This window comes from Ambystoma mexicanum, chromosome 3q (genome assembly GCF_040938575.1).
Source record: "Ambystoma mexicanum isolate Mex_15411 chromosome 3q, UKY_AmexF1_1, whole genome shotgun sequence".
NCBI lineage: Eukaryota > Metazoa > Chordata > Amphibia > Caudata > Ambystomatidae > Ambystoma > Ambystoma mexicanum.
In genome coordinates, this window is record NC_090926.1 from 727524949 (window position 1) to 727551332 (window position 26384).

At 49.7% G+C, this 26384-nt stretch overlaps 1 protein-coding gene across 1 annotated transcript in view; it reads right to left on the reverse strand.

Moving 5' to 3' along the window:
- Positions 1-23065, reverse strand: part of MGAT5B (alpha-1,6-mannosylglycoprotein 6-beta-N-acetylglucosaminyltransferase B) — a 1313368-nt gene extending 1290303 nt beyond the window's left edge. The window contains exon 1 of the mRNA XM_069654653.1: positions 20388-23065. Coding sequence (XP_069510754.1) covers positions 20388-20452 — 65 coding nt within the window. The 5' untranslated portion in view covers positions 20453-23065. The remainder of the gene's footprint in view (positions 1-20387) is intronic.
- Positions 23066-26384: the final 3319 nt, after the last annotated feature.

A 26384-nucleotide genomic window follows, 5' to 3' on the forward strand; every position in this document is an offset into this window, starting at 1 on the left:
TACTGACCCATTTACATACTTGGATAAATAGTCATATGTTTAAATTAGTGCAAATTACATACATTTCGAATAAATTCCTCCTGCCCATGAAACCAACATTCGAGTAATTTCCAGGCATTCTGCCAATCCCTTTGTAATAGATTTTCAATCAAGGTGAGGTCAAACCCATTTCCTTTTCGTTGCCAGTTTTGGGTGTGTTATACGATGTATGGCAGCTAGCTCGGCTCCCTGCACCGTAATTGATCTGTGTGTGCTGAGGCAACCCTGCACCGGCGCTGCCTACACCTGCTCTGTGCAGGTGACGTAATCCTGATGTGCTGCTCCCCCTGACTCGTGCGCGCCTAAGAAGAACGCGTGCACTGTTGCTACCTGTAGAGAGAGGGGGAATGAGACAGAGAGAGGGGAGTGGGGGGTGAGAGAGAGAAAGGGGGCGTGCACGGCTACCACCTACGCTGTGTGTGTTTATAAGAAGCACGCGTGCACTGCGTTTACCTGCAGAGAGAAGGAATGAGAGAAAGAGAGACAAAGAGAGACAGAAAGAGAGAATCCGAGTGTGTGCGTGTGTGAGAGAGAGAGAGAGCGCGAGAGAGAGGGCCATGCACCGCTAACCCCTATGCTGTGCGTGTGCATAAGAAGCACGCGTGCACTGCTTTTATCTGCAGAGAGAAGGAATGAGAGAGGAGTGTGTGGCGTGTCGTACAGCTCTACCCCACTGTGCTGCAACTGTTCTTTTAGAATGAGAGAAAGAGGGACAAAGAGTAAGAGAGACAGAAAGAGAGAGAGTGTGAGTGTAGGGGGGACATGCATTGCTACCCCCCATGCCGTACGTGTGTATACGACGAAAGCGGGCACTGTTGCTACATGTAGAGAACGAATGAGAGCTACAGAGAGTGTGTGTGTGTGTGAGAGAGAGAGAGGGGGGGTGCACGCACTGCTACCCAGTGGTCGAAGTGTACAAAAAGAAGTAGTGGAACTATGTTCCCTGCTGGCCTGCACCCACTACCCACAAAGCCCATGAAAACGCCCCCTCCAACACACAATACAAACCCCCAAACTCTTGCACCTGCTGTTTAAGGGAACGTTCAGTGCAGTGCACTGAAAGTGCAAGCTGCAACTTCTTCCTACACTTTTATCTTAAAACGAAACCATTCCAGAACTGTTTCTTTTTGAAATAAAAGTATAGGGGTTGTAAAACCTAATTTAAATAAGTAGAGGAGCACCGCTCCCGACCGTTCCCGCTCACTTCGACCACTGCTGCTACCCCTTGTGTTGTGCGCTTGTATAAGAAGAGGGCGTGCACTGTTGCTACCTGTAAAGAGAGGGGGAATGAGAGAGAGAGAGAGAGAGAGTGTGTGTGAGAGAGAATGAGAGACAGCGAGAGAGAGGGCCATGCACTGATACCCCTTGTGCTGTGCGCGTGTATAAGAAGAGGGCGTGCTGTGTTGCTACCTGCAAAGAGAGGGGGAATGAGAGAGAGATAGTGTGTGTGCGTGTGCATGTGTGTGTGAGACGGAGAGAGAGAGAGTGAGAGAGAGTGAGAGAGAGGGGGCCATGCACTGCCATTCCCTGTGCTGTGCGCGTGTATAAGAAGAAAGCGTGCACTGCTTTTACCTGTAGAGAGAAGGAATGAGAGAGGAGTGTGTGGCGTGTCGTGCAGCTCAACCCCACTGTGCCGCAACTGTTCTTTTAGAATGAGAGAAAGAGGGACAAAGAGTAAGAGAGACAGAGAGAGAGAGAGAGTGTGAGTGTGTGGTGGGACATGCATTGCTACCCCTTGTGCTGTGCGCTTGTATAAGAAGAGGACGTGCACTGTTGCTACCTGTAAAGAGAGGGGGGATGAGAGAGAGAGAGAGCCTGTGTGTGTGTGTGTGAGAGAGAGAGAGAGAGAGAGAGAGAGAGGGGGGGTCATGCACTGCTAGCCACTATGCTGTGCGTGTGTATAAGAAGCACGCGTGCACTGCTTTTACCTGCAGAGAGAAGGAATGAGAGAGGAGTGTGTGGCGTGTCGTGCAGCTCTACCCCACTGTGCCGCAACTGCTCTTTTAGTGAGACTTGCATTTCTGCAGCTCCGCATGTCCTGTGCAGGTGGTAGGTGGGTGCTGCTGCAGAGGCCCGTGCTGCAGCTAGCTTCGCCTTAGACAGATATAGGTGGATTATTTTTAAAAGCCAAAGCCCACTCACCGCATGCAGATCCTCATGATCCCATCAGCCTCTTTCAGATACACATCACGAATGGGACCCAGCCTAGGGCTTCTCGTGGCTTTGACCACTCTGACCTACACCACTACATTCTGGCAAGCACTGGGCAGGGGTGGACTGGCCTATAGAGAACTCTGGAGATTTCCTGGTAGGCCTCTGCATCCTGGGCCTCTCTTGTGTATTAACCTATTGTATTTCCACCTTTTACCATAGGAAAACGGTTGGTCTTGCTGAACATGTGTAATATTGGTCCACTTTTAACATTATTTGCAAGGCCTCTTTTGGTTCCTAGTCCAACCCTAGCACTGGGGAAGTGCCACAGGTTATCCTCCCCATCCCCATAAGGACCCATTGGGTGCTCACTCACATTCACCAGCACACTCCAATAAGGAGAGGAGGCTCATCCAAGCACCCTAGGTTCATGCCTGCCACCACTAGACAGGAGGCACCGGCACAAGTGGACACATCGATCACTGTAGAAAATCGGGCTGAATGGCGATGGGGAGGGCTGTTAGGTGTCCAACCCCTGGAGAACTGTTTACCCACCCGCCCTCAGATACACCCATACTTCCTGCCATGGTTAAGGAATTCAGCAATCACAGACGGTGCTTGTTTCCACTGTGAACTTGCGTAAATAGCAGCTGTGCAATTCACAAATACTATGTAACACAACTTAAATGATAATCAGGAGCTGCTCATTGGTGGTCTGCAACCTGTAGCACTGAAGGTGGTTTGAACTACAACTCCGATGATCCCTTAGGTTTGACTATGCTGGGCAGGACTGATGGGAATTGTAGTCCAAACATCTGAAGAGCCAAAGGTTGCAGACCCCTAGATTACTGAATGCAGTTGGTTCAGAGATGGCAGTGGGAGACCTCCCAGCAGATCATGTCCAACACAATAATGTAGGGCGCCACAGAGCCCTGTCTGTTCAACATGTGTCGAGCTGTAGGGTTTGATTCCTGGAGGGGCCTACTCTACACGTGTTTCTTCAGTGGCCAACACAATGTGTGCAATTACATTGAGTAACTGTAACATCTGTCATTTACAGTGCTACTAAATATCAGAAATTGCTGTGGCACACATTATGCAAACATACATTTGGAATGGGCAAGGCTTTAAATGCAGCTAATTATATTAATGTCCCAGAAATCCATAACTTCCCTCAACAACATTATTTAGTCAATACAAATCTTTCGGCAATCATCCTGGGCGCATTGATACTAACTTCAGCGCCCACTAAAAATGAAGGTCCCCGGTGCTACTTGTTGAAGCCTCTGCTAAACCGTGGGGCCGACACTCCACTCACACTTGTTCATGCATAGAGCTGCTGCTTTAAGGTAAGCTCTGCCTTTCTGCCAGCCTCGCCATCCTATATTCCTTAATCCATATTATTATTTATTTACTCAACTGTTAACGAAGCAAATGCACGGAATGTGAGGACAATCACTTCATAATGAGAATGCATGCCCTTCCCACACGAGCCCCTGTAACTGGCATTTCAACACCTATATGTCCAGTAGCACATAAGGCAAGTCCCCACAATGATTGCAAATAAGTATGACTGGTCCCTATTGATCAGTGCATGCCTGGCAGCGTCGTCATTGTCGCTGGAGTGTTAGTCCCAGTGGCTGATGCTACCGGTTTTTGTCTGTTTCTTCCTGAGCTTACAGATCAATAAAAAGAGGCAAGTCACTTTTTCTGTCTGTCTCTTGCTTCATTTAACAGCACAAACCTGAAGCATATAGCCTATAATTAATATAAAGGCCGTCAAGAAATGTGAGAGAATGAACAGTAATTCAAAATGACTTGGCTTGGCGGACTAAGGCCATGACAATTCTGTTTGTGACTAATTCAGAACAAAAGTAAAAAAAAGGGCTAAGGGAATGAGACAAAGGACAACAGACACCATTATTATTGACATGCATGTTTGCCATGCGCATGCGCAGGCTGTTTGCAAGAAGAGTGAAAGCATTGTCCCAGCTTCTCCTGAGTGATCAACGATACGTTTATATTTCGTAAATTAGGGCTAGATGTTCTGACTATAGTAGGGCCCCTTGTTGGCTCTAGAGTTTAACTTGTGGCTTTATGGCGGTCGTGGGTTAACACTTCGCAAAATACTTGTGCAGTCAAATTGGGCTAAAACGCACATCCACTAACACGAGCTTACTTTGGTTTGGAAATACTGAGATTGCTTAAGTCTAATTGCTGACATACTGGCGGTGTTTTTTCTTCTGATGCAAACATGCTTATAACTGCCTATGATTGTATCAATAAGTGCTATTTATTTTCCTTTGGACAAACGATGGCGCTTGTTTCGCACATTCACTGCTTTCTCAGGCTTAAGAAATGTGCAAATGTGGCGCCATTGAGCCGTGTGTGGATGGAGGGCACCCCCTGTCTTTCCCACTCATTTTAGCAATCTCAGATTTCTGACATTTTCAGTCATGGCGTATTCAACACACATCTCAAAGACGCCTTATTTGAAAATGTTTTGAGCCTTGAGAAAGCACCAAATGAATGAAACATGTGTCAGGAATTGTCTATAGGAGGACAAATAGCACCACCAAATACCTTAACATTAAGTTATGATCATTTCTACACCAGACTTTGCCATTTATAACCCAAAAATATCAATCTTTCAAAACCAAGTATCACATTTTATTTGTGGATGTGCATTTTGAATCCACTTTGAATAAGTAATGTATGCCACAGTGTTGATCCAACAACCTGCATCGAGCCACTTGGAATGGATTAGCTTCATAATAAATGTAGCTGCCCATTCCCCACTGGAAACAGGCGCCTGAAGCTGTGTGTTCCCTTCAAAATGCTGGAGTCAGGAGAGTCCCTCCCATGGGAGAGATTGCCCAGAAGAGTCATGCACTTGTTAAAATGAATGGGTGACACTGCCGATCCCTTTATCCCCTGATACAGCGGCAGGTCACTGGGGTGGGGAAGAGCCGCGATAGATCCATTTTCACAAATTATAAAATGGGCGAAAACGAACTGGAGAACAAATACAGGAGCGCATGGCCACTTCAAACAGATGGGAATGTCTGACAAGTGTGTCATGACCAATTATTTCAAAAGCTGCAGACAGATCCAGAAAAACAGGGGGTATCCATCTCCACCATCCAGCATATCAAGCAGGCAGACATTCCACATCCAGAACAGCAAGCAAGCAGTCAACCCCTCCATTCTGCAGGGCAAGCAGGAAGTCACCCCCTCCATCCAACACAGTAAGCAGGACGACACACTCAATCCAGCACAGGAGGAAGGCAAACAACCGATCTATCCAGCAGAGCAAGCAGGGCAGCATTCCCTCTATCCAGCAGAACAAGCAGGGCAACATCCCCTCTATCCAGCAGAGCAAGCAGGGCACCATTCCATCTATCCAGCAGAACAAGCAGGGCAGTATCCCCTCTAGCTAGCAGAGCAAGCAGGGCAACATTCCCTCTATCCAGCAGATCAATCAGGGCAGCATATCCTTTATCCAGCAGAGCAACCAGGGCAGCATCCCCCCTATCCAGCAAAGCAAGCAGGGCAACATTCCCTATATCCAGCAGAACAAGCAGGGCAGCATCCCCTCTATCCAGCAGAGCAAGCAGGTCAGCATTCCCTCTATCCAGCAGAGCAAGAATGGCAGCATTCCCTCTATCCAGCAGAACCAGCAAGGCAGTATCCCGTCTATCCAGTACAGCAAGCAGGGCAGCATTCCCTCTATCCAGCAGAGCAAGCAGGACAGCATTCCCTCTATCCAGCAGAGCAAGCAGGGCAGCCTCCTCTCTATCCAGCAACGCAAGCAGCAAGGCACCTCAAGCATCCGGAATAGCAATCAGGCACCCTTCCCATCCAGTAGTGCAAGCATGCAGGCAACCCATCCATCCAGCAGAGCAAGCAAGAAGTCACCCATTCTATCCAACACAGTAAGCATGCAGTCACACTCTCAATCTAGCACAGGAAGCAGGTAGACAACCACACAATCCAGCAGGGCCGGCATACCTTCGATCCAGCAGAGCAAGCAGCAAGGCACCTTCTGCATCCAGAATAGCAATCAGACACCCTTTCCATCCAGTAGAGCAAGCTGGCGGGCACCCACTCCATCCAGCAGCTCAAGAACGCAGATATTTCCTCCACCCAACAGAGCAAGCAGACAGAAATCGCCTCCATCTATCAGAGTGTGCTGGCATCCCTTAAGTCCAGCAGAGGATGCAATCAGGCAGCCCCCCCGCCATGTAGAGCATGCATGCACACCCCCACCCCATCAAGCAGAACAAGCAAGGAGTGTTCCCCTAAATCCATCACAGCAAGAAGATAGACATGAACTCCATCCACCAGAGAAAGCTGGGGGACATCCTTCTCCGTCACTCCAGACCACCCGCCCAACAGACCAAGCAGATATACACCAACTCTGCCCGGGCACATATGGGTCGGTAGCCAAAACTTGGATTGTGGGTATTCTGAAAAGTGGTCTATGGCAGAAGCTTGCAGTGCTTCTGTCTGCTCTGTACATGCCTATCAATGCCGCCTGGAACCAACGCAGCTCATGCGGTCTCTGAAGTGCCTGTTCTGGGTGAAGCTTGCACTGATGCTGCTGATGCTGTACCCGATCTGTGTGTCTGGGCGAAGCTTGCACTGGCGCTGCTGATGCAGTACCCGATCTGTGTGTCTGGGCGGAGCTTGCACTGGCGCTGCTGATGCAGTACCCGACCTGTGTGTCGGGGTGAAGCTTGCACTGGCGCTGCTGATGCAGTACCCGACCTGTGTGTCGGGGTGAAGCTTGCACTCGCGCTGTGTGTGTGGGTGAAGCTTGCACTAGCACTGCTGATGCTGTACCCCGATCTTTGTGTCTGTGTGAAGCTTGCACTGGCGCTGCTGATGCAGTACCCGACCTGTGTGTGGGGGTGAAGCTTGCACTGGCGCTGCTGATGCAGTACCCGACCTGTGTGTCGGGGTGAAGCTTGCACTGGCGCTGCTGATGCAGTACCCGGCCTGTGTGTGTGGGTGAAGCTTGCAGTGACACTGCTGATGCTGTACCCGATCTGTGTGAAGCTTGCACTGGCGCTGCTGATGCAGTACCCGATCTGTGTGTCTGGATGAAGCTTGCACTGGCGCTGCTGATGCAGTACCCGGCCTGTGTGTGTGGGTGAAGCTTGCGCTAGCACTGCTGATGCTGTACCCGATCTGTGTGAAGCTTGCACTGACACTGCTGATACTGTACCCGATCTCTGTGTGTGGGTGAAGCTTGCACTGTCGCTGCTGATGCAGTACCCGCCCTGTGTGTGTGGGTGAAGCTTGCACTAGCACTGCTGATGCTGTACCCGATCTGTGTGTGTGGGTGAAGCTTGCACTGACACTGCTGATGCTGTACCCGATCTGTGTGAAGCTTGCATTAGCACTGCTGATGCTGTACCCGATCTGTGTGTGTGGGTGAAGCTTGCACTGCTGATGCTGTACCCTATCTGTGTGTGTGGGTGAAGCTTGCACTGACACTGCTGATGCTGTACCCGATCTGCGTGAAGCTTGCACTAGCACTGCTGATGCTGTACCCGATCTGTGTGTGTGGGTGAAGCTTGCACTGACACTGCTGATGCTGTACCCGATCTGTGTGAAGCTTGCACTGACAATGCTGATGCTGGACCTGATCTGTGTGTTGTCAGCATGCATCACGGATGCTCAGGTCATGGTAGTATTTGGGTGAAGCAAATCTGCGCTGCCGCTACACGTGTTGTGACAGTTCTCTGCATGAAAGAATCATGAACTGCTTCTGAGTGCTGTCTCTCCTCTCTGTGTATGTGAGAGAAGCATGCCCTGCTAACATGGCGGCCGTGTGCAAACTACTGCTACCTCGGCTATCTTTTCTGTCTGAGAGTAAAGCCTGTTATTATTTGTTCTTTTAGTGTGCATGTTTTTTATTAAAGAAACCTTACACAGAACACAATACAATAGAAACAGCCTCAAAACACATAAACACACAAAATTAAAACATCGCACCCATGTCATGGGGTGGGGCAGCCCTCAGACTTCAAAAAGAAATAGTTTATTTTTGAAGTCACTCTGCCTTCACAAATAAATTATGTTCAGTATGGTATATCGTATAATGCATTAAAACACATATGTATATCTTTCTCCTAGTGCACGGTGTGGTGTATGCCTGCAGCGGCACATTCGGGCCGGCCCAGAGTGTGGCGCAATCTGTGATTTGCTGCCGAGTTGGAGGGGGCTCAGCATGGCTCACAGGGACCCCCACATTTTGTGTTAAGCCACTTGGAGCCGAGCTTTCTATTCTTTGTGTGAAGGGAACGTATATTGTTATCTTTGTGTCCGCAGTGTGAGTGGATCTTGAAGTGCTTGTTGGGATGTGTGTTCAGAGTGTGAGAGAAACTTGCGCTGCTACTTAGGCTCTCGTTTCTGTGCTCGAGTAAGCTTTGTACTGCTGCCTGTGCTGTTCATTCTGAGGCTGAAGCGTGTACTGGTGTCTGTGATGTGTTTTGTGTGTGTGAGTGAAGTGTTGTCTGCTCCATGTGCGTTGTGTTGTGTGAGAGGGAAGCGTGTACTGCTGCCACCCATGCTCTATCTGTTGTGAATGAGCGAAGATTGCTTCTGTCTGTGCTCCATGTTCAGTATGCGAGTGAACTGTGTCCTGCTGCCTGTGACGTGACTGCCTACATTGTCTGATCGGTGTGTGCGTGAAACCTGCACTGGTGCATCCAATGCTCGCTGTTGTGTGTTTGGGTGGAGCTCTCACTGATGTCTGAGATGTCTTTTCTGTGTCTGACTGAATGTAGTGCCTCTGTCATTGCTGCCGGTTCTGTGTGTGCGTGCGTGGTCTGAGCACCACTGCCCGTGAAGCAGGGCTTGAGTCCTAAAAAAAGAAAAGTGCGGGGACTCTGATGCACGCATTGAAAAGTGACGTCACATTAAGTGAACGGATCCGAAAATGTAAACATGCAAATGTCATTGAACTTGTCTTTCACAACTAAGAAAGTGCACAGACCAAATAAGTATTTCCCAAGAGAACATATTAACTAATACCACTGCTAGCTAATTACAAAAGGTATGCATGCACATTTTAAAGTTAGGGATCTTTAGCAAAACACGTAATTTATTTGTGGACTATCACTATCTGACATTTCACAGGTCTCTTCTCCGTGATTACTGTGGTCAAGTCTCCTGCCTCTCACCGGCACGAATCCTGGTCACGACATTGTTCACGCTAAGGTACCCATGCAGCACAGTGCTATTTTTTTTAGAAATCCATAAACACACCAGGGTGCCGGCGTACGACCTTGCTAAAAAAAAGTGGGCGGACGCCGTCCTTCCATGTGGTCCCTGGTCTGGAACCATGCTGTGAAGTGCCTGCCTATATTGTTAGACCTCTGTATGGGGGAAGCGTGCAATGCTACAGCTTGGGCTATTGGTTCTGGGCGTGGGCGAATTGTGCATTTCAGGCACCTGTGAACATTTATTTATTTATTTATTTATTTATTTATTCATTCATATTTGTAGAGCACGCAACAGCCCAAAGGCATTGTGGCGCTTGTTACAGTGAGAGAACAGATCTTAGTTACATGTAAAAACAGACATACTTCTTGAACAATTTTAATAGGACAGTTTACATAGGACATATAGAAAAGGTGAAACCTGAGGAAGGGTGGGAGAGTATTTCGTGGAAGAGCTGTTAGTTGAAGAGGGAAGTTTTCAAGTTTCTACGAAAGGCAGGGAGAGAAGTTTCTGCTCTAAGGGCAGTAGGGAGTGCATTCCATAGCTTAGGTGCTAAGTATGGGAAGCCTATTCCTCCTGCTTTAGCCTTATTGATGCATGGAACGATGCGTTGATTGGTTTAGCATGTTCTGGTAGGCCTGGTTGTGATAGATTTACATATTGGGGGTCATTCCGAACCTGGCAGTAGGGGGTTGACGGCACCGTTAAGGATGCCGGTGCCGTTAACCCCCCACCGCCCTATTACGAGGTCCCTTAGCGGGTCCTACCAGGACCGGCTGGATTTACCAGCCTGTTTTAGTGGGACCCATTAAGGGACCATGGAGCTAATAATGGGCCTGCAATTTGTGGGCCCGTTATTAGCTCCTTCCCCATTCCCATTGAGCCCTACGGGGGCTCAATGGGAATGGGGAATTGTTTTCGAAATGGGGATTTTCGGGGCCTCATATGTCGGAATGTCCCGGTAAATCCCCATTCTGACACCACGGAACCCGGACCAGAGTTTGGAGGCAGCCAAAGTACTAATAGCAGCATGGCTGCCTCCAAACTCGGAATGAGGCCCAATGTGTTTGAGAGGTAAGATGCTGCAGTAAGGGTAAAGCATTTGTGTGTGGTACTGAGGATTTTAAAAGTGAGGCGGTCTTTGACTGGGAGCCAGTGAACTATTTGCCTAGCTTGTGAGATGTGGTCTCTTCTTGATATACTTAATGCTGCTCTTAATGAGTTGTTTTGTGTGATCTGGAGTCTGTTTATGTTTTTTGTAGATGCGCCAGCTAGGAGAGCATTGCAACAGTCAAGCTTGGCCCCCATAATGGCTCTGGCTATCGAGAGACAATTGTCCTATGTTAGGAAGGGTTTTATGGCATTAATGAGTTTGGTACTTAGGACTGAAGCAGAGACAATAGCGCTGACTTGCTTGTTCATGGACAGTGTGGCATCAATGTGAACCCCTAGTGTCTTGACAGACGATAGGAGTGGGATGATGCAGTTGGAGTAGAGACAGTCTAGCTTGGCTAGAGTAGTCTTTTGGCCAAGAATAAGAATCTCTGTTTTATCCCAATTGAGGCATAGGCCATTTGTGGCCATCCATGCTTGAATGGTGGAATAGATTTGGCGTAGCGCTGTAGCGTCTTGGTCATATCTGCCTGTTAGAGGAAATAGACCTGGGTATCGTCAGCATAGTTTGTGTATGCAATCCCAAGTGCATCAAGTTTATCAAACAAAGGCTTGGTAAAGAGCTTGTATGGCATTGGGCAGTACATAATCCCTGTGGGACTCTGCAGTGAATGATAGTGGGAACTGCATTTGCTGTGTTTGAGAACACTTTCATTGCTCTACCTTCAAGGAAGGAGGTGATCGAAGTAGCTGATTGGTCGGAAAAGTCTGCTGCTTGCGTTATGTGTGTGGTGAGGGTCTTGTGGTCCACAAGATTGAAGGCCGCTGAGAGGTCTAGAAGGCAGAGGAGGGCGGGCTTGCCTTTGTCCAAGATTTGAGTGATTTGATTTTTTAGATCTAGCATTGCAGTTTCAGTGCCGTGCCCTTTGCAAATCCAGACTGTCTTTTTCGTACGATGGAGTTAGTTTCCAGGTATAGTTGGATTTGACTATGGGCGGCCTTGTCTAGTATTTTGAGAAGAAACGGGACGGTGGTTATGGTCCAGTAGTTATTAGGCTGAGAGGGATCTAACGTTGTTGTTTTTTTTTTAAGAGGGGGCATACCCAGGCCTCTTTAAGGCTGTACAGTACGAAGCCAGATTTAAATGATGCATTGATGAGGGCGGTCAGGAGTGGAGCAAGGGTCTCGGCACACTCCTTAATGATCATGGGGGGGCATACATCGCCCTTGCATTGCGATGGTTTAAGGTGTTTAAGAATGTCTTTAACTTCAGATTCTGATATGTCTTTGAAGGCGAATTTAGGGAAGTTGATGCTTTTGTGGTTGGGCAGGGTCTGCGTAGGTTGGTTCTGGTTTAGTAGGGCTTTATAATGGGCTTGAATTTTATTTTGTAGGAGTTCTAATTTTGAGCATAGAAGCTTGTATGCTTGTGCACCATGCTTCATCTTTAACAATTTTGTTGGTGCAGAAAGGAGGAGTTGTGACTTCATTAAAGATTGTGAAAAGTTCTTTTGATTGGGAGTTAGCGTCGTGTATTCGGCGATTATATGCTTCGTATTTGGCAGTGAAAATAGCATCTTTGTATTTTAGGGCAATTGCTTTGAAGTTTTCTTTAGAGGCATCACAGGGGTTAGCCTGCCATATTTTGAGAGCCTGGTGTTTGGTAATACGCAATGTGTGGAGCTCTTCTGTGAACCAGGAGTTTGCGTGGAACTACTTTTTTTTCTTTCTTGCACTCTAGTGGGGCTACGGAGTTTACTGCATGGGTGCAACAACATTGAGCTAATTAGGCATCAGTCCCCTACCCTCCTCACACCCCCGTCCCTACCCAAAATTCTGGGCCATGCCTGAAGGGACCTGCTAACCTTCACAGCTGTCATGAGCAAGACAAAATTGGAGTGATGGACAGAGTTTTCAGTTTGCACAGTGACATTCCTTTTGTTCTCAGAAGTGCCCTGCTTAAACGCGAATTGTTAGGGAACTGGCACAGCAATGAGGCATTTTCAACTGAAAGACCCCTCTACAGCTCCAATTTACTAGAAAACCTATGCCTGCATCCAAGACAATTAAAGAGTTATAAACAATAAAGTCGCCTTTAAAAGATGAGTTTATACCTGTGCAATCTACTATAATAACATTTTATTTATTTAATTTTTTGTGCATTTGTAAGGTGCTTAAACATCAAGTAAATTGTGTTTCAAAGCACCAACAGGGCAAGGGAGGGAACATGGGAGTAGAAGCAGTCCTAGTAGGCCTTGTGAGCATTCAGAACTTGCAAGTACAGAGAGAGAAGGGGTGAAGGGGGAGGAGTGGGAGTGCTAGGAGATCCACAGAGGGAAGTGCTAGGGAGTAACTTGAAAGCAACTGTTAAGTGCCTAGCAGCGATCACTTGGTAAGAGGGGTCAACTGGTAATACAGTAAGTGCAGGCCTGTAAGACAGCACAGCCCAATGGGTGCCAAAAGGCAAGTGCTGGGGTGGGCAGAGGCTAAAGGTCGATTGGGGGGGGTCAGGACCCAGTAGGAAGCATAAGGGCCCTGGTCACCAATCTCAGCAACTGAGGGATTTAGCAAGGTAGGGAGGGGGGATATGAGGAGGTGAAATGGAAAGTCTTGGGGAGTTTCTGGAATTTGTGGAGATCCAGCTCAAGACGGAGAGGAACAGGGATACTATTCCAGAGGAAGGAGTCAGCTGAGGAAAGAGATCAGCCACCAGCTTGCTGTTTAGAGAAGCTCTCAACACGCAGAGTTGGCACCAGAGGAGAATAAAGATCTGGAGGTATAATATTTGGTGAGAAACCATTGTATATTGTGTGGTCCCTGGCCCCAGAAAGCCTATAGCTGATGCAGAAGGATTTGAATTTGATCCTTGCAGCAACCCGGAGACAGTGAAGAAATGTTAGGGCTGGAGAGATGCGGTCCCTGGGCTTGAGGCCAAGGATAAGTCTTGCAGCCCTATTTGAATAAGCTGAAGGGGACGTAGAGAGGAAGAGGGTAGATTAAGGAAAAGGCTGTTGCAGTAGTCCAGCCTAGAGAGTACTAGAGCTCTAGAGACATTGAGCTTCTGGGGGAAAGTAAGGAAAGTAAGGAATCCTTTGAGGAGGAGTTGAAAGTGGGCCTTCTTGGCAAGGTCCTGGGTGTGAAGTAGGAAGGAGAGAGAGGAGTCAAATATGACTCCAAGGTGTCTGGCTTCAGATGGAGGAGAAGGGGGAAAGCCCATAGAGGGTGGCCAGAGTGAAGGGAAAAAAGAGGGAGCAGGAGTCCCAATGGGAAATATCTCAGTCATTTGGTGTGCAAGCAGAGCAAAATATATGTTAAAGAGCCAGGTTGAAAAGTTGGAGCCCTGGGGAACCCGCAGGTGGAGATAGAGGTGGGAGAGGTGAATATGCCCAGGATAACCAGGGCGGGGCGGTCAGTGAGGAAAGAAGTCAGCCAGTCCAGTGCCCGCTCCGAGATACCATGGGTATCATGGGGTCGTTTTATGAGGATGGAATGGCCAACCGTGTTGAATGCAGAGGAGAGATCAAGTAGAATGAGAACAGAGGGAGAGGTTGAGTCAAGAGATGCAACCAGTTCTTCACAGGTGTTCAGGAGAGCAGTTCCTTGTCCCTGGATACACAGAATCCAGAGTGATGGTTGTGGTGGCAACCAACAAGCTCAGTATGCTGGGCCAATTGGGGGAAGACCAGCTTCTCCAAGTGTTTTCAAGGAAAGGGGTGATAGAGATGGGGTGGTAGTTAGCCGGACACGAGGGGTCAAGGAATGTTTTTACAGGATGGAGCACATGAGAGAGTGATTGAGGGTAGAGGCGAAAGACCCAGTAGCAGGAGAGTGATTTCAGAAATCAGCAAGTGCAGGAACAAGGGAGCCGATATTGTCCTTAATAGTTCTGGAAGAATGGGGGCAGTGGGCCTGTTTGGAGGAGACCTTCATGGAGCAAACAACTCTGGTGACCTCATCAGATGTGATAGGAGAGAAGGCGTAAAGAAAGGCAGTGGGAGGATGAGAGGGCATAGGTGACAGAGGGATTGTGGATGAGAGGGAGAAAAGGAAGAAAGAGTGCTTAGGATGTCCTGGGATTTTGCAGTGAAGTGTGTGGCCAATGCATTGCAGAGGGCCTGAGAGGGGAGAGGCGAGGTGGAGACTGTGGAAGGGTTAGCTAGTTCCTTGCAGATTTTAAAGAGTTCAGCCATGTTGTTAGATGTGCCAGATACATGGGCCTGGATGTGGGCCCTTTTCTTGGAACTAATGGAGAGTCGGTATTCCCTTTGTAGAGGATGAAAGGCCAGTTTGTCAGAGGTTGAGCCTGAGATCTGCCACTTCCGTTAAGCAGCTCTTCACTTGCCTTTCAGGGCGGCAAGTTCAGAATCGTACCAGGTGTTACTTGGGCAAGAATATCAAGGTTGTTAATGATGGCAAGATGTAGGTTGCTGAGAGCAGAGTCATAAGAAGAGTCTGCAGTGGGAGGAGAGGGGGGATGAAGGTGGATACGAAGCCAGAAGCTGACACTCTCTTTCATCGGACGGATGTCCGTGAACGAGGTTGGCGGAGCTGGGGGAGGTCCGGTCAGATGGCAGAGCGGACCCAGGTGAGAGGAGGGAGTGTTCAGACAAGGAGAGTGGAGTGGTGAGTGCTGCGGAGAGCAAAACATCAGTGTGGATCAAGGCATCGAGAGTGTGTCCAGCCGAGTGGGTAGGACCAGAGGGGAGAATGGAGAGGGGGAGCGAGGTGCAGAGGTCACGAAAGAGAGTGGCCGCCATGATCGAGGAGTCAAGGTGGATGTTGAAGTCACCCAGGAGAAGGAGTTTAGAGGTAGATGTGAGGAGAGAGGAGGAGAAAGCAGTCCATTCAGAGAGGAACAGGGGGCTAGAACCAGGTGGCCTGTAGATAGTGGTGATGGTCAGGGAGGAGGTGGGAGAGATGACCAGCTTGCAGACCAGGATCTCAAAGGAGGAGTATGGCTAGGTGGGTATGAGGGAAGAAGGGACCCATTCAGGGAAGATTAGGGCAACCCCACCGCCAGCACAGTTAGGGCGATGTCTAGAGATGATCATGTAGCCATTGGGGAGAATGGAGTCAAAAGCAGTGACTGAGCTGGCAGTGAACCACGTCTCTGTAAGAGCAAGGATATCAAGATCAAGGTCTTCAAGGAGGAGGCAGATGTCGGCATATCAGCATGTTTGATAGCAGAGTGAGCAATAAGCGTGGCTATATGCAGCAGGTCACTGACTTTGAAGGTTTTCCGATGAGGGTTGCAGGGGCGTGGTACACCCATCAGAGAAGGGGGGACAGAGAGAGAGAGGAAGAAGGAGTAGCAGGTGTAGGAAGGAAGTTGATGAGGGACGGCAAGCACTGGTCGAAGAGGAGGAGGTTGGGTTGAGGAACCAGAGCCATGATAGTGCCGTTTGCGAAAGACATTAATGATCTGATTCTATCTTCATTCATAACCTGTTTTTTTTTTGTGACACTTTTTGCTGAAAATCTTTTACCGAAAAAATCCTAATTTTATTTTATTGGGGAGGGGGAGTCCTCCCCAACCCTCCTCCCCATTATTTATTCCCTATACACCACCCAACCCACCTCCTTATATGCCCTCTGCCCCTGGCCATTTTTTCATGTTTTCTTTCAGCTAACGTTTTTTGCTAAAAAGTGCAGCGAAAAAAATACGGGTGATGAATGAAGGTCGTACGAATGATACACCTGGATGATGAGAAGCCTGCATGAAAAATAAGGCCTTGCTTTTAAGTGGATATCAAATGTACGTAACATCATGCATTACAGCAAGCTGGAAATTTGTCCCATATACCAGGTACCTTTTTACATCATTTCTAGGGACCAGGTTTATTACAAAGTAGCATGAAAATGTACATGTGTATAACATGTAACATGTATATGTAAACATTGTACGCATGCTTTTTATGCCGCACAATATTTTCCTTCATTTGTATGGCAGAGAGGGGGCATGGTACGGAATTGCCTTATCCACCACCTGCATCCTGTCTGTCATAGAAAGGCACAAGCAATCACACCAGAATTGCATGTTCATGTTACTGCAAATGCTTTGGATTCTTATGGAATCTGACTGCTTTCAAGCATAAATGGCAAGTCACACTAAGGAATACAGGCAACTGTGCCTACATTTACACCTTTGTTTTGCACGTTAAAGTGCAAATTACTAAATGTGCATGCATGGGACCTGTTTGCAAATAAGGCCAAATGTGGCAGGTCTCCTCTGTGAAAGGTACATTTTTAAGTAAAAGGAACACATGCATCTTAAATTGTTGATCGCGCAGTGTTGTACAATAGGACAGTTTTCAGACTATGATTATTTTGCATTCTAGGACTTGTAGTTTTCCATTCAGGATGTATGTGGAAAATAAAGATCTAATGGTGTACTTTTGGGCTTACTATGTTTCCATAAGTACCTGCATCCTGTCATATTGCTTTACTATGGGACTTGCATATTTTTCAAGCAAACACTATAAAACTGTGCTACTTTAGTCCTTGAAAGCCAACACTTTAATATGTGTATTAAGTAGAGCTGGGAAAGTATTTGGCCAGGTGCCTAATTTGCACAGGGGGTGGGTCAAATCCTGGGTTCACTGCTTAAACAGAGTGTAATCTCACTGTAACTAAAATGCAGTAAGTGGAGGTCTGAGACATTATGTAGTTCACCCAAATAAAACAGTATGCCTTACAGTGGAGCGGATTTCATGATTTTAGGAACAAAATGGCGTCACCTTGTGCTCCTCAATTGGTGGCCTGGGCCACCACCTACCGAGAATTGCTTTATTGTTGCAGTGATCGTCCCTCATTTCTCGTACCGCTTAATTTGACAGGCAGAACAAATAAAGTTGCCCCAGCCAGTCACTGCACCAGAGATAGTAGCATAGCAGGCTGACATGAATGCCCTGCCCTGTTGCTGGCAGTCACCTGAATTGCATGGTCCGTTCAGAGTAATATCCCGAATGAAAATGAGCGAAACTCTTTACTATGCCCGCTTATGCTATGTTACAGAGTCTCGCATAGCATACCTTCTCCCTTTTCACGGTTCCTTGGAGCTTCAGGATCTGTGAGCGGTGACTCTTCTAGAGCAGTGGTTAGTTTGTGCTCCAGGTTGTTGCCAATGTAAATGGTGGGGTTGATTGTGATGCCTGGCAGAGGGGCGTTTAAGGAGTGTTGGTGTATCTGGCCCGGCTTAGAGCCGTATTTAGGGTCATTTAGTGTAGAGATGTGTCCTTGGTTGCTGTATGTTCCATTGTGTAACCTATGTTGTTTGGCAGCTGGAGATGTGTGCAGTGATGTGTGAGGATAGGGGATGCTATTTCAGGTAGCACTATGCCATGACAAAACCATCAGGGACCACAGTCCCCAGTTAGTTACCAGGGACTTCCCCTCTGACTACCCACTGGCACCTTAATGACCCTGCAACTGTAACACCACTCAGCCTTGCATTAAATGATGGTACAATGCAGTTGTATATGCACCATAAACTACCGCCCGATGAATCCAACCATGCACCGTAACACAACAGACATCAATACCGTGCTGGCAGGTACCATCAAAAGCTGCAGTTCGCATTTAAAACTCATCACACTTTTGGGCAATCCCACTGGCCCGATGGTAATTTGACAGTATTGCAAAAACATTATTGTGTGGCAATGTAAATGGGGACCATAAAAGCACATGTTCCACGCCCACACAAGCTCTCAGAAGGTCGTCCCTCCAGTACCACCTGACGCTTGAGCCACCCACCCCCTGCAAACCCTAAAGGCGTAGTCTAGTTGCGCCCCTGCCTGAAGCTTCGTCTAGTGCCGGTGATGTTTTCTCTGACTCGGTGTGACGTGTGTATTGCTGCCTGTGCTGTGCAGTCTGGCCCATGTGGCCTGTGTAGCCTAGGCTGCTGCTGTCTGTACTCTCTTTCCTGTGTGCGGCCGCCTGCTCTATGTTTGAGTGTAGTTTGCCATGCAGCTGCCTGTGCAGGCTGGCCTGCGTGGCGAGTGAAGCGTGCACCGCGGCGGCCTGTGCTGCTGCTCTGTGTGCTGGAGAAGTCTGTGCTGGTGCCGTGTGTGCTCTCTGTTATGTGTGCTAGAAACGTGTTTACAGCTGCTGCTTTCTCGGTGTGTGAGTGGAGCCTGGCCTGCGTAGCGAGAGAAGAGTGTATTGCAGGTGCCTTTGGTGGTGTGCTACGTGCTGGGGGGTGTTTACTGCTGCTGCTGCCTGCTATATGTTGCAGTGCAGCTTGCCATGCGGCTATCTGTGCAGCCAGTCCTGTGTGGCGAGTGATACTTGCATGGCAGTTGCCTCTGGTGCTGTTCTGAGCGCCAGGGAAGTGTGTGCTTCTTCTGCCTACGCTTTGAGTGCGTGCACCGCAGTTATGTGTGATGCTGTTCTGCGTGCTAGGGAAATGTGTACTGCTATGCATTTTCTCTCTGTGCGTGAGTGGACCTCGCCTGTGCAGCCGGCCTGCGTGGTGAGGGAAGCTTGCACCGTGGCTACCTGTGATTCTATTCGGAGTGCTAGGGAAGTGTGTGCTGCTGCTGCCTACTCTTTGAGTTCTTGCACAGCAGCTGCCTGGGCTGCTGTTCTGTGCGCTAGGGAAGTGTGTGCTGTGGATGCCTGTTCTTTGAGTGCTTGCACCGCAGTTGCCCGTACTGCTGTTCTGAGTGCTAGGGAAGTGTGTATTGCTGCTGCATGCTCTTTGTGTGCTTGCACTGCAGATGCCTGTACTACTATTCTGAGTGCTAGGGAAGTGTGTACTGCTGCTGCCCACTGTTGGAGTGTTAGCACTGCAGGTGCCTGTGCTGCTGTTCAGTCTTCTAGGGAAGTGTGTGTGCTGCTGCCTACTCTTTGAGTGCTTAAACCGCAGCTGTCTGTGCTGCTGTTTTGTGCGCTAGGGAAGTATGTGCTGCTGCTATCTGCTCTTTCAGTGCTTATACTGGAGCTGCCTGTGCTGCTGTTCTGTGTGTTGCTGTTGCCTGCTCTTTAGGTGCTTGCACCACAGCTGCCTGTATTGCTGTGCTGTGTGCTAGAGAAGTGTGTGCTGCTGCCTGCTCTTTGAGTGCTTGCACCGCAGCTGCCGGTGCTGCTGTTCTCTGTGCTGCTGCTGCCTGCTCTTTGAGTGATTGCACCACAGCTTCCCGTGCTGCTGTTTTGTGTGCTGCTGCCTGCTCTGAGGGCTTGCCCCGCAGCTGCCTGTGCTGCCGTTTTGCGTGCTAGGGAAGTGTGTGCTGCCTGCTCTTTGAGTGCTTGCAGTGCAGCTGCCTGTGCTGCTGTTCTGTGTGCTGCTGCCTGCTCTTTGAGCAATTACACCGCAGCCGCCTGTGCTGCTGTTCTGTGTGCTGCTGCCTGCTCTTTGATTGCTTGCACGGCAGCTGCCTGGGCTGCTGTTCTGTGCGCTGCTGCTGTCTGCTCTTTGAGCAATTGCACCTCAGCTGCATGGGCTGCTGTTCTGTGTGCTGCTGCTGCCTGCTCTTTGAGCGCTTGCTCCGCAGCTGCCTGTGCTGCTGTTCTGTGTGCTGCTGCTGCCTGCTCTTTGATTGCTTGCACGGCAGCTGCCTGGGCTGCTGTTCTGTGTGATGCTGCCTGCTCTTTGAGTGCTTGCACCGCAGCTGCCTGTGCTGCTGTTCTGAGTGAGCGAGCCTTGGTCTGGTGTTGATGATGCTCGCGCTGGCCTTAAGGAGAGGTCTTCGCTTCCTTCCCGGCATCCTTGCTTTCCCGCGGCGGCACCTTTCAACTATACGAGCAGACACAGAGGCACACACACTACAATAGGGATAGTCGCAGCTCCCCGTAAAGGAGCCTGGCCCCCGACAAGAACGGGACAGGGAAGACGAGGCTGGGCAGTCACTCACCTAAAGGGCCGCAGGGTGATGAAGCATCGTCTCACCATAATTGTGCCATTCGTGTTCACGATCATTGTTCAAAAGTCACGAGGGTGGACGGCTCCTGAGCGGGCAGTGCTGGAGCTGAGCTCCGAGCTCCCATGACACGGGCCACACTCCGGTGCTGCGTTGGGGGGTGGGGGGATGGGGCGCGTGTGCAGCTGGTTTTCCGCAGCAATGCCGACCCTTGTAACGGGAGAAGAAGCGGGCGGACGCGCTGATTCACCACAGCTCCGCGCTCTACGGAGGCAGGTGCCCTACAATTGCTGATGATCCAGGCACAGGTGCTCCACAACGCAAGGATTCCACGGAGGCAGGTGTCCCGCGCAGATAGAGGAAGGAGGGGGCCTGGAGCGGCAGGTGCTCTACGCGGACAGCGGCAGGAGGCCGTTCTGTGGGGGGCGTAGCTCTGTGGGGGCAGGGGCCCCGTGTGGAGGCAGCCGCGTGCTCAGCAGTGGCAGGTGCGCTGTGGAGGCAGGGGCCCCGTGTGGGGGCAACCGCGTGCTCAGCAGTGGCAGGTGCGCTGTGGAGGCAGGGGCCCGTGTGCTCAGCAGTGGAAGGTGCGCTGTGGAGGCAGGTGCCCCGTGTGGAGGCAGCCGTGTGCTCAGCTGTGGCAGGTGCGCTGTGGAGGCAGCCGTGTGCTCAGCTGTGGCAGGTGCGCTGTGGAGTCGGGTGCTCTTATGCGGAAGGTTCCCTGTGGAGGCAGGTGATCCACGCAGGCGGCACCTTTATGGGGACAGGTTCCCCGTGGAGTCAGGTGTCCTGCGTGCAGGCGTGGTGTGTGAGGGCGGGTGCCATTCGCAGGAGCTCCCTGGCAGGTTTTTCGCGCAGGCATGCGCTCTCAGCAGTCTGGAACTCGATGGGGACAGCGTTTTACGGAGGCAGGAGCTTTAAGCAGTGAGGTGTTGTGCGGAGGCAGGGGTTCCACAGAATGACGAATGGAACAGGTATTCGTCGGAGGAGGGTCCTCCATGGGGGCAACTGCTCTTGGAATGCAAGTGTCTGTAAGCCACTGAGGTGGTCTAGCCAGGTAGATATTCTGTGCAGCTGGGGGGCTTTCGGGGGTCTGGGGCACTACGCGGGCAGATTGGGAGCTCTGCCTAGACCGGTGTTATCTCGGGGCATGTGCTGTGTGCAAGGCGGGTGTCCTGCGCAAGCAGGGGCCCTTTGGGGGTACATGCGCTGCGCAGTCTGCGGCTCTGCTCGGCGTAGGCAGGCGCTTTATGCAGGCAGGTGCACTCTGCAAGGAGGTGTTATATGCAAGAATGTGCTGTGATATATGTGTGTGGGTGCGTTGTGCAGGCACGCGCGCTGTGAAGAGGATATCAGTGCAGGCAGGAGCTGTGTGTGTGGAGGGGCTCTGTGCAGGAATGTGTTCGGTGCAGGCGGGTGTTATGTGCAGGAGGGAACTCTCCCGGGGTAGGTGTTCTGTGCAGCGATGTGTCCTGTGCAGGCAGGCGCTCTGTCCAGTCTCTACAAGGAGTTGTGTGCAGGCGGGTGTTCTGTGCAGGGGGGAACTCTGCCGGGGTAGGCGTTCTGTGCAGGGATGAGTTCTGTGCAGGCAGGTGTCCTGTGCAGGCAGGCGCTCTGTCCAGTCTCTAAAACGAGTTGTGTGCAGGCGGGTGTTCTGTGCAGGGGGGAACTCTGCCGGGGTAGGCGTTCTATGCAGTGCTGAGTTCTGTGCAGGCCGGCGCTCTGTCCAGACTCTACAAGGATTTCGGTGCAGGCGGGTGTTCAGTGCAGGAGGGAACTCTCCCGGGGTAGGCGTTCTGTGCAGGGATGAGGTCTGTGCAGGCAGGTGTTGTATGCAGACAGGCGCTCTGTCCAGACTCTACAAGGAGTTGGGTGCAGGCGGGTGTTCTGTGCAGGAGGGAACTCTGCCGAGGCCGGCGTTCTGCACAGGGGTGAGTTCTGTGCAGGCAGGTGTTGTCTGCAGGCAGGCGCTCTCTGCAAGCTTCATAGTGCTCTGTATACACGGCCCATCCATGGTATCCGTCCTTGGAAGGCAGTGGGCGGCCGCTCGCCCGGTGGAGCCATGTGCCCCCGATACCCGCGTACACGGCTTGCTCACAGACGCCACGAGCCAAGGGACGGTTTCTGGCTGCTGCGTTGAATGTGTTCCCAGAGCCATCGAGGGCAGGGATCCTGTGGTGGGGTTTAGTCTGAGATGGAAGCCTCCAGTGGCATCGTCCGGAATCGGGTGGGTCCAGTTGGTGGGCGTGAAGCTGCTAGCTGATAATGGATGTGCTCAGGTGGGCGCACACATAGTTTGCGTCCTCATCTGGCCTCATCCAAGGGGATGTGCTCATGTGTGCTCTCCGGTAGCCAGGATGGGCTCATCCAATAGGAGCGTCCCCAGGTGGGATCGCCCTGGGAGGGCGAACTCGGGTAGGCTCATCCAGGGTAGGGGTCCTACAACGAACACGCTTGTTGTCTGTACCCTCAGCTGTGCTAGCAACCCCTCCTGCGGTTGTCGGGTGTTCGCCCTGCTCTGCTGCACTCCATCTTGGAATTCTCTCCTCCTAGGAGTCACGGCTGGGGCGCCAACCATGGTTTCGGGGGTGCCCGTGCCATGCCTCTGCCAGGTGACGTATACTCCTGCCCGGCTCTTGAGGGGCGGACTGCATTGTTCACAGCGAAGACGAAGGTTGCCAGTGGCCAAGACACATGAAGAGCGCCGAGGAAACGGACTGTAAGCGGAGGGCGCCACCTGCTGCAGGCTATCGGCAGTGCGGATTCTGACAGCACAGGGCCTGTTTAGGATTAGAGACTGTCCTACGTGAAACCGGAAGTACCCTTGACAAACGAATAAATCATGGGCGTATTAAAGGAACGCACAGAGAAGCCCCACTGGTTTATAGTTAGTGACTTGAACCTTGAAATGCGTCTTCAGCCCTTTTCTGAATTTGAGGTCGTCAGGGCAGGGGAGCCGACTTATGAATTTCTGGGAGGGGTGCGGGGGGAAGGGGTGGTTGGCTTATACAGGAAGTGACATCACTGGCAGTTATATGACTGCAAATTTGCATGTAGTCGCCAACTTGGTGCAACGGCGCGCGGGGGCGGGTGTTGGCGCGCGCAGCGCAGAACAGTGGAAACATTGGCTAGCATGCACTGCATATACTAAAGTCAAGAAAGAAGGAGATTTAAGCCTTCAGGTTGCATTCCAGTAAGACATCACTGCCCCTACTCCACCGCTCTATAATCGTCCAGCAACACAACTAGGATGGGAGAATGAAATGCTTGCTAAACAGAAAGTACAGCTACAAGGTGGAGTACCACCACCACCACCAAAAAAAAGTTCCCAATTCAAGGGAAACGAGAAGTAAAGATGGTTCCCGGTTAAAAACTACCAAGCAAGATGGGTGTGGTGCCATAGTTCATTAAAACATCAACAATTCAAACTTACAATAGTGCTGCTGTAGATTGGCCAGCCGAAAGTGACATTTGCTCAGATGTTACCTCTGGGTAACCAGATAGAGTTAGGGATGTAGCTTAATCTTAAACCTTTCAGTGGACAGATCAGATGTGCTGCTGAAGTATAATGCAATCCTGGCTGAAGTATAATGCAATCAAGTGTGGTTTCAGACTTGTGGGGAAGAGTGTTAACTGCTTTTAACATTGTAGTTTACCAGAAATTCTGGTAAAGTAGTGTACAATGTTAAAAAGCAATTACCCAGGCTCACCCTGCACCCAGGTGATGTTTGGGACTGATGGACGCACTCGCGTCTAAATGTTGGAGCCATGGTTGTCTTCATGTTTATAAAACTCCCACTTTCCGGGTTTTCAACATTCATTTGAAACACCCCTTATTCAAAAAATGAAGGAGTCAGTAAAAAAAAAAGTAGACCCCACTTATGCTTAATAACGTCTTACCTTCCAAGAAACCTTCAGTCAAAATTCACCCACTGCAATGTTCCTAAATTCAGATTAAAGAGTAGTGTCTGACGGAACCTCAATCAGCTCTTCCTGGGCATCAAATGGAAGATGCACCACCTCCTCTGCCAGAAAAGTCTGCATCACCCAGTCATTAATGCCAGCATTTTATTCAGGGAAGTATTCATCAAAGCTGGACCTTAATGTTGCTAGGTGGCTTGCCCAGCTCCAACTGTTCTTTTGCAAAGTTCTAGCTTCCTCTTGAAGGCAAATACTTTTTTATTCATTATTTCCTCTGTGTTCCCATGTCCACAGGAATGCCCCCAAAGGTGGGATTGGGAGTTTCTGGGGTGGTGAGTTCTAGTGGTCTTAGTTGCCTTTATAAAATACACAAATCACATAGTATGTCAACCAGACAATGTATCATTGTGTACAGCTTAAAGGGGGCCACATGATCCAAAGCAGCACACTAGGAGATGTATTTTGGAACAATCAACATTGTAAGCACACCTCTAGTTTAGATTGTAAAGAGGGCTTGTGCTGCAATTACAAGCACCCAGTTAATAAAGTCCAGACTTAAAACACTTGATCAGCATTCAGTGAGTAAAATAACCTTGTAAAAATAAAATGCAGCTTTGCATAAAATTACAGAGAATTTTGGGATTATAAGGCACTGGCAAGCAGGCTCTGCTGTTGCTGTGGGAGAAGTGAGACTTGCGATGACGACACATTTAAGGTTAATAGCTGCTGTTTATCACAAGATGGCAGGCCAGCACAGATCTTAACCACTGAATGCCCACTGAACAGCTATAAACCCTTCTATGTCAGCAAGAGGCTGATGTAGAGGAACCAGTGTTAGAAAGCAATGAGGTAATTATACTGTACCATATCCCGTGGGAGGTGATGCCCCCCCCCCAAGACTCAGTGAAGGCCCCTCGTGTCAAAAGGTTGAAAAGTCCTGCTGTCTCAGTCCCCACAATCCTAACTTCTCCCCCGCTTAGAGTGGAAGCAGTCTGCGGCACACAGCTTGTAATGCAAATCGCACTTTTTAAGCGTCAGGACAAAAAACAGAGAACTGAATACATTGCTGAGGTAAATGAGTTCTGACTGGCAACACTGGTAATACCGTATAGAGCCACACTATCGCATCACCCAACTATGTGTTTGAGGGCAAAGGTGGAGGAAAATCCTTCAGCAAGAAGCTGGAGGTATTTCCTCCACCATATCGCCCAAAATAGAACAATTTGGGGTATTACCACCAGCAAAATTACTACCAGCAGTAATACCGCTGAAATCCACTATGGAGTCCTATGGACTCCAATTAATGGGGACTAACACTGCCTACCACCACTTGTAATCCGGCAGTAATACCGCCAGACCAAGTGGCAGTAATGGTAGTACAGTTTGGTGGGATCTCGGCAGATTTACAGGCCACACAGAGACATCACCCCTCTCCATGTTGTCTTTTATTGTAAAGTGGATTACCAGGTTTCAGACCTGTAAAATACCCCTGTCTCCTTAGGTGACTCAGACCCCCACCATTCCATCCTACATAAACTTGATGCCCCGAGGCTGTTCTTCTAGTCTACTTTTATTCTACCCATGTAGATCCAAGAACGTCATACTCCTGTTACTTTCATGGATTATTTTATTTTCTGTTCCTTAAAGCCAGGGGTCTTAAACATGTGGCGCTCCAGATGTTTTGGACTACGACGCCTATGATCCATCACCATTGACTATGCTGGCTGGGGCTGATTAGCATTGTAGTCCAACACATCTGCAGAGCTAAAAGTTGCAGAACCCCGCGTCCAAGCAGAGGCCTGGAACTCCATACTGCCACAAGCACCTTATCATTTGACTCTGGCTCTGAAATAGAGACTTTATGCCAGCCCTTTACCCACAAACACTGGTTGTTAATATTATACCTTGGAGCTACACACGTTAAGATCACTAGTGCATGAAACAGACGTTCAGGACGGGCGGTAAAAAGACTTCTGTGGGTCGTATGCGGCCTATGAGTTCACAGGGTTTGGTTGACCAGGGAATAGCACACGAGGAATGGAGTTGGGACAGGTTGGCAGGTTAGCTGCTGGC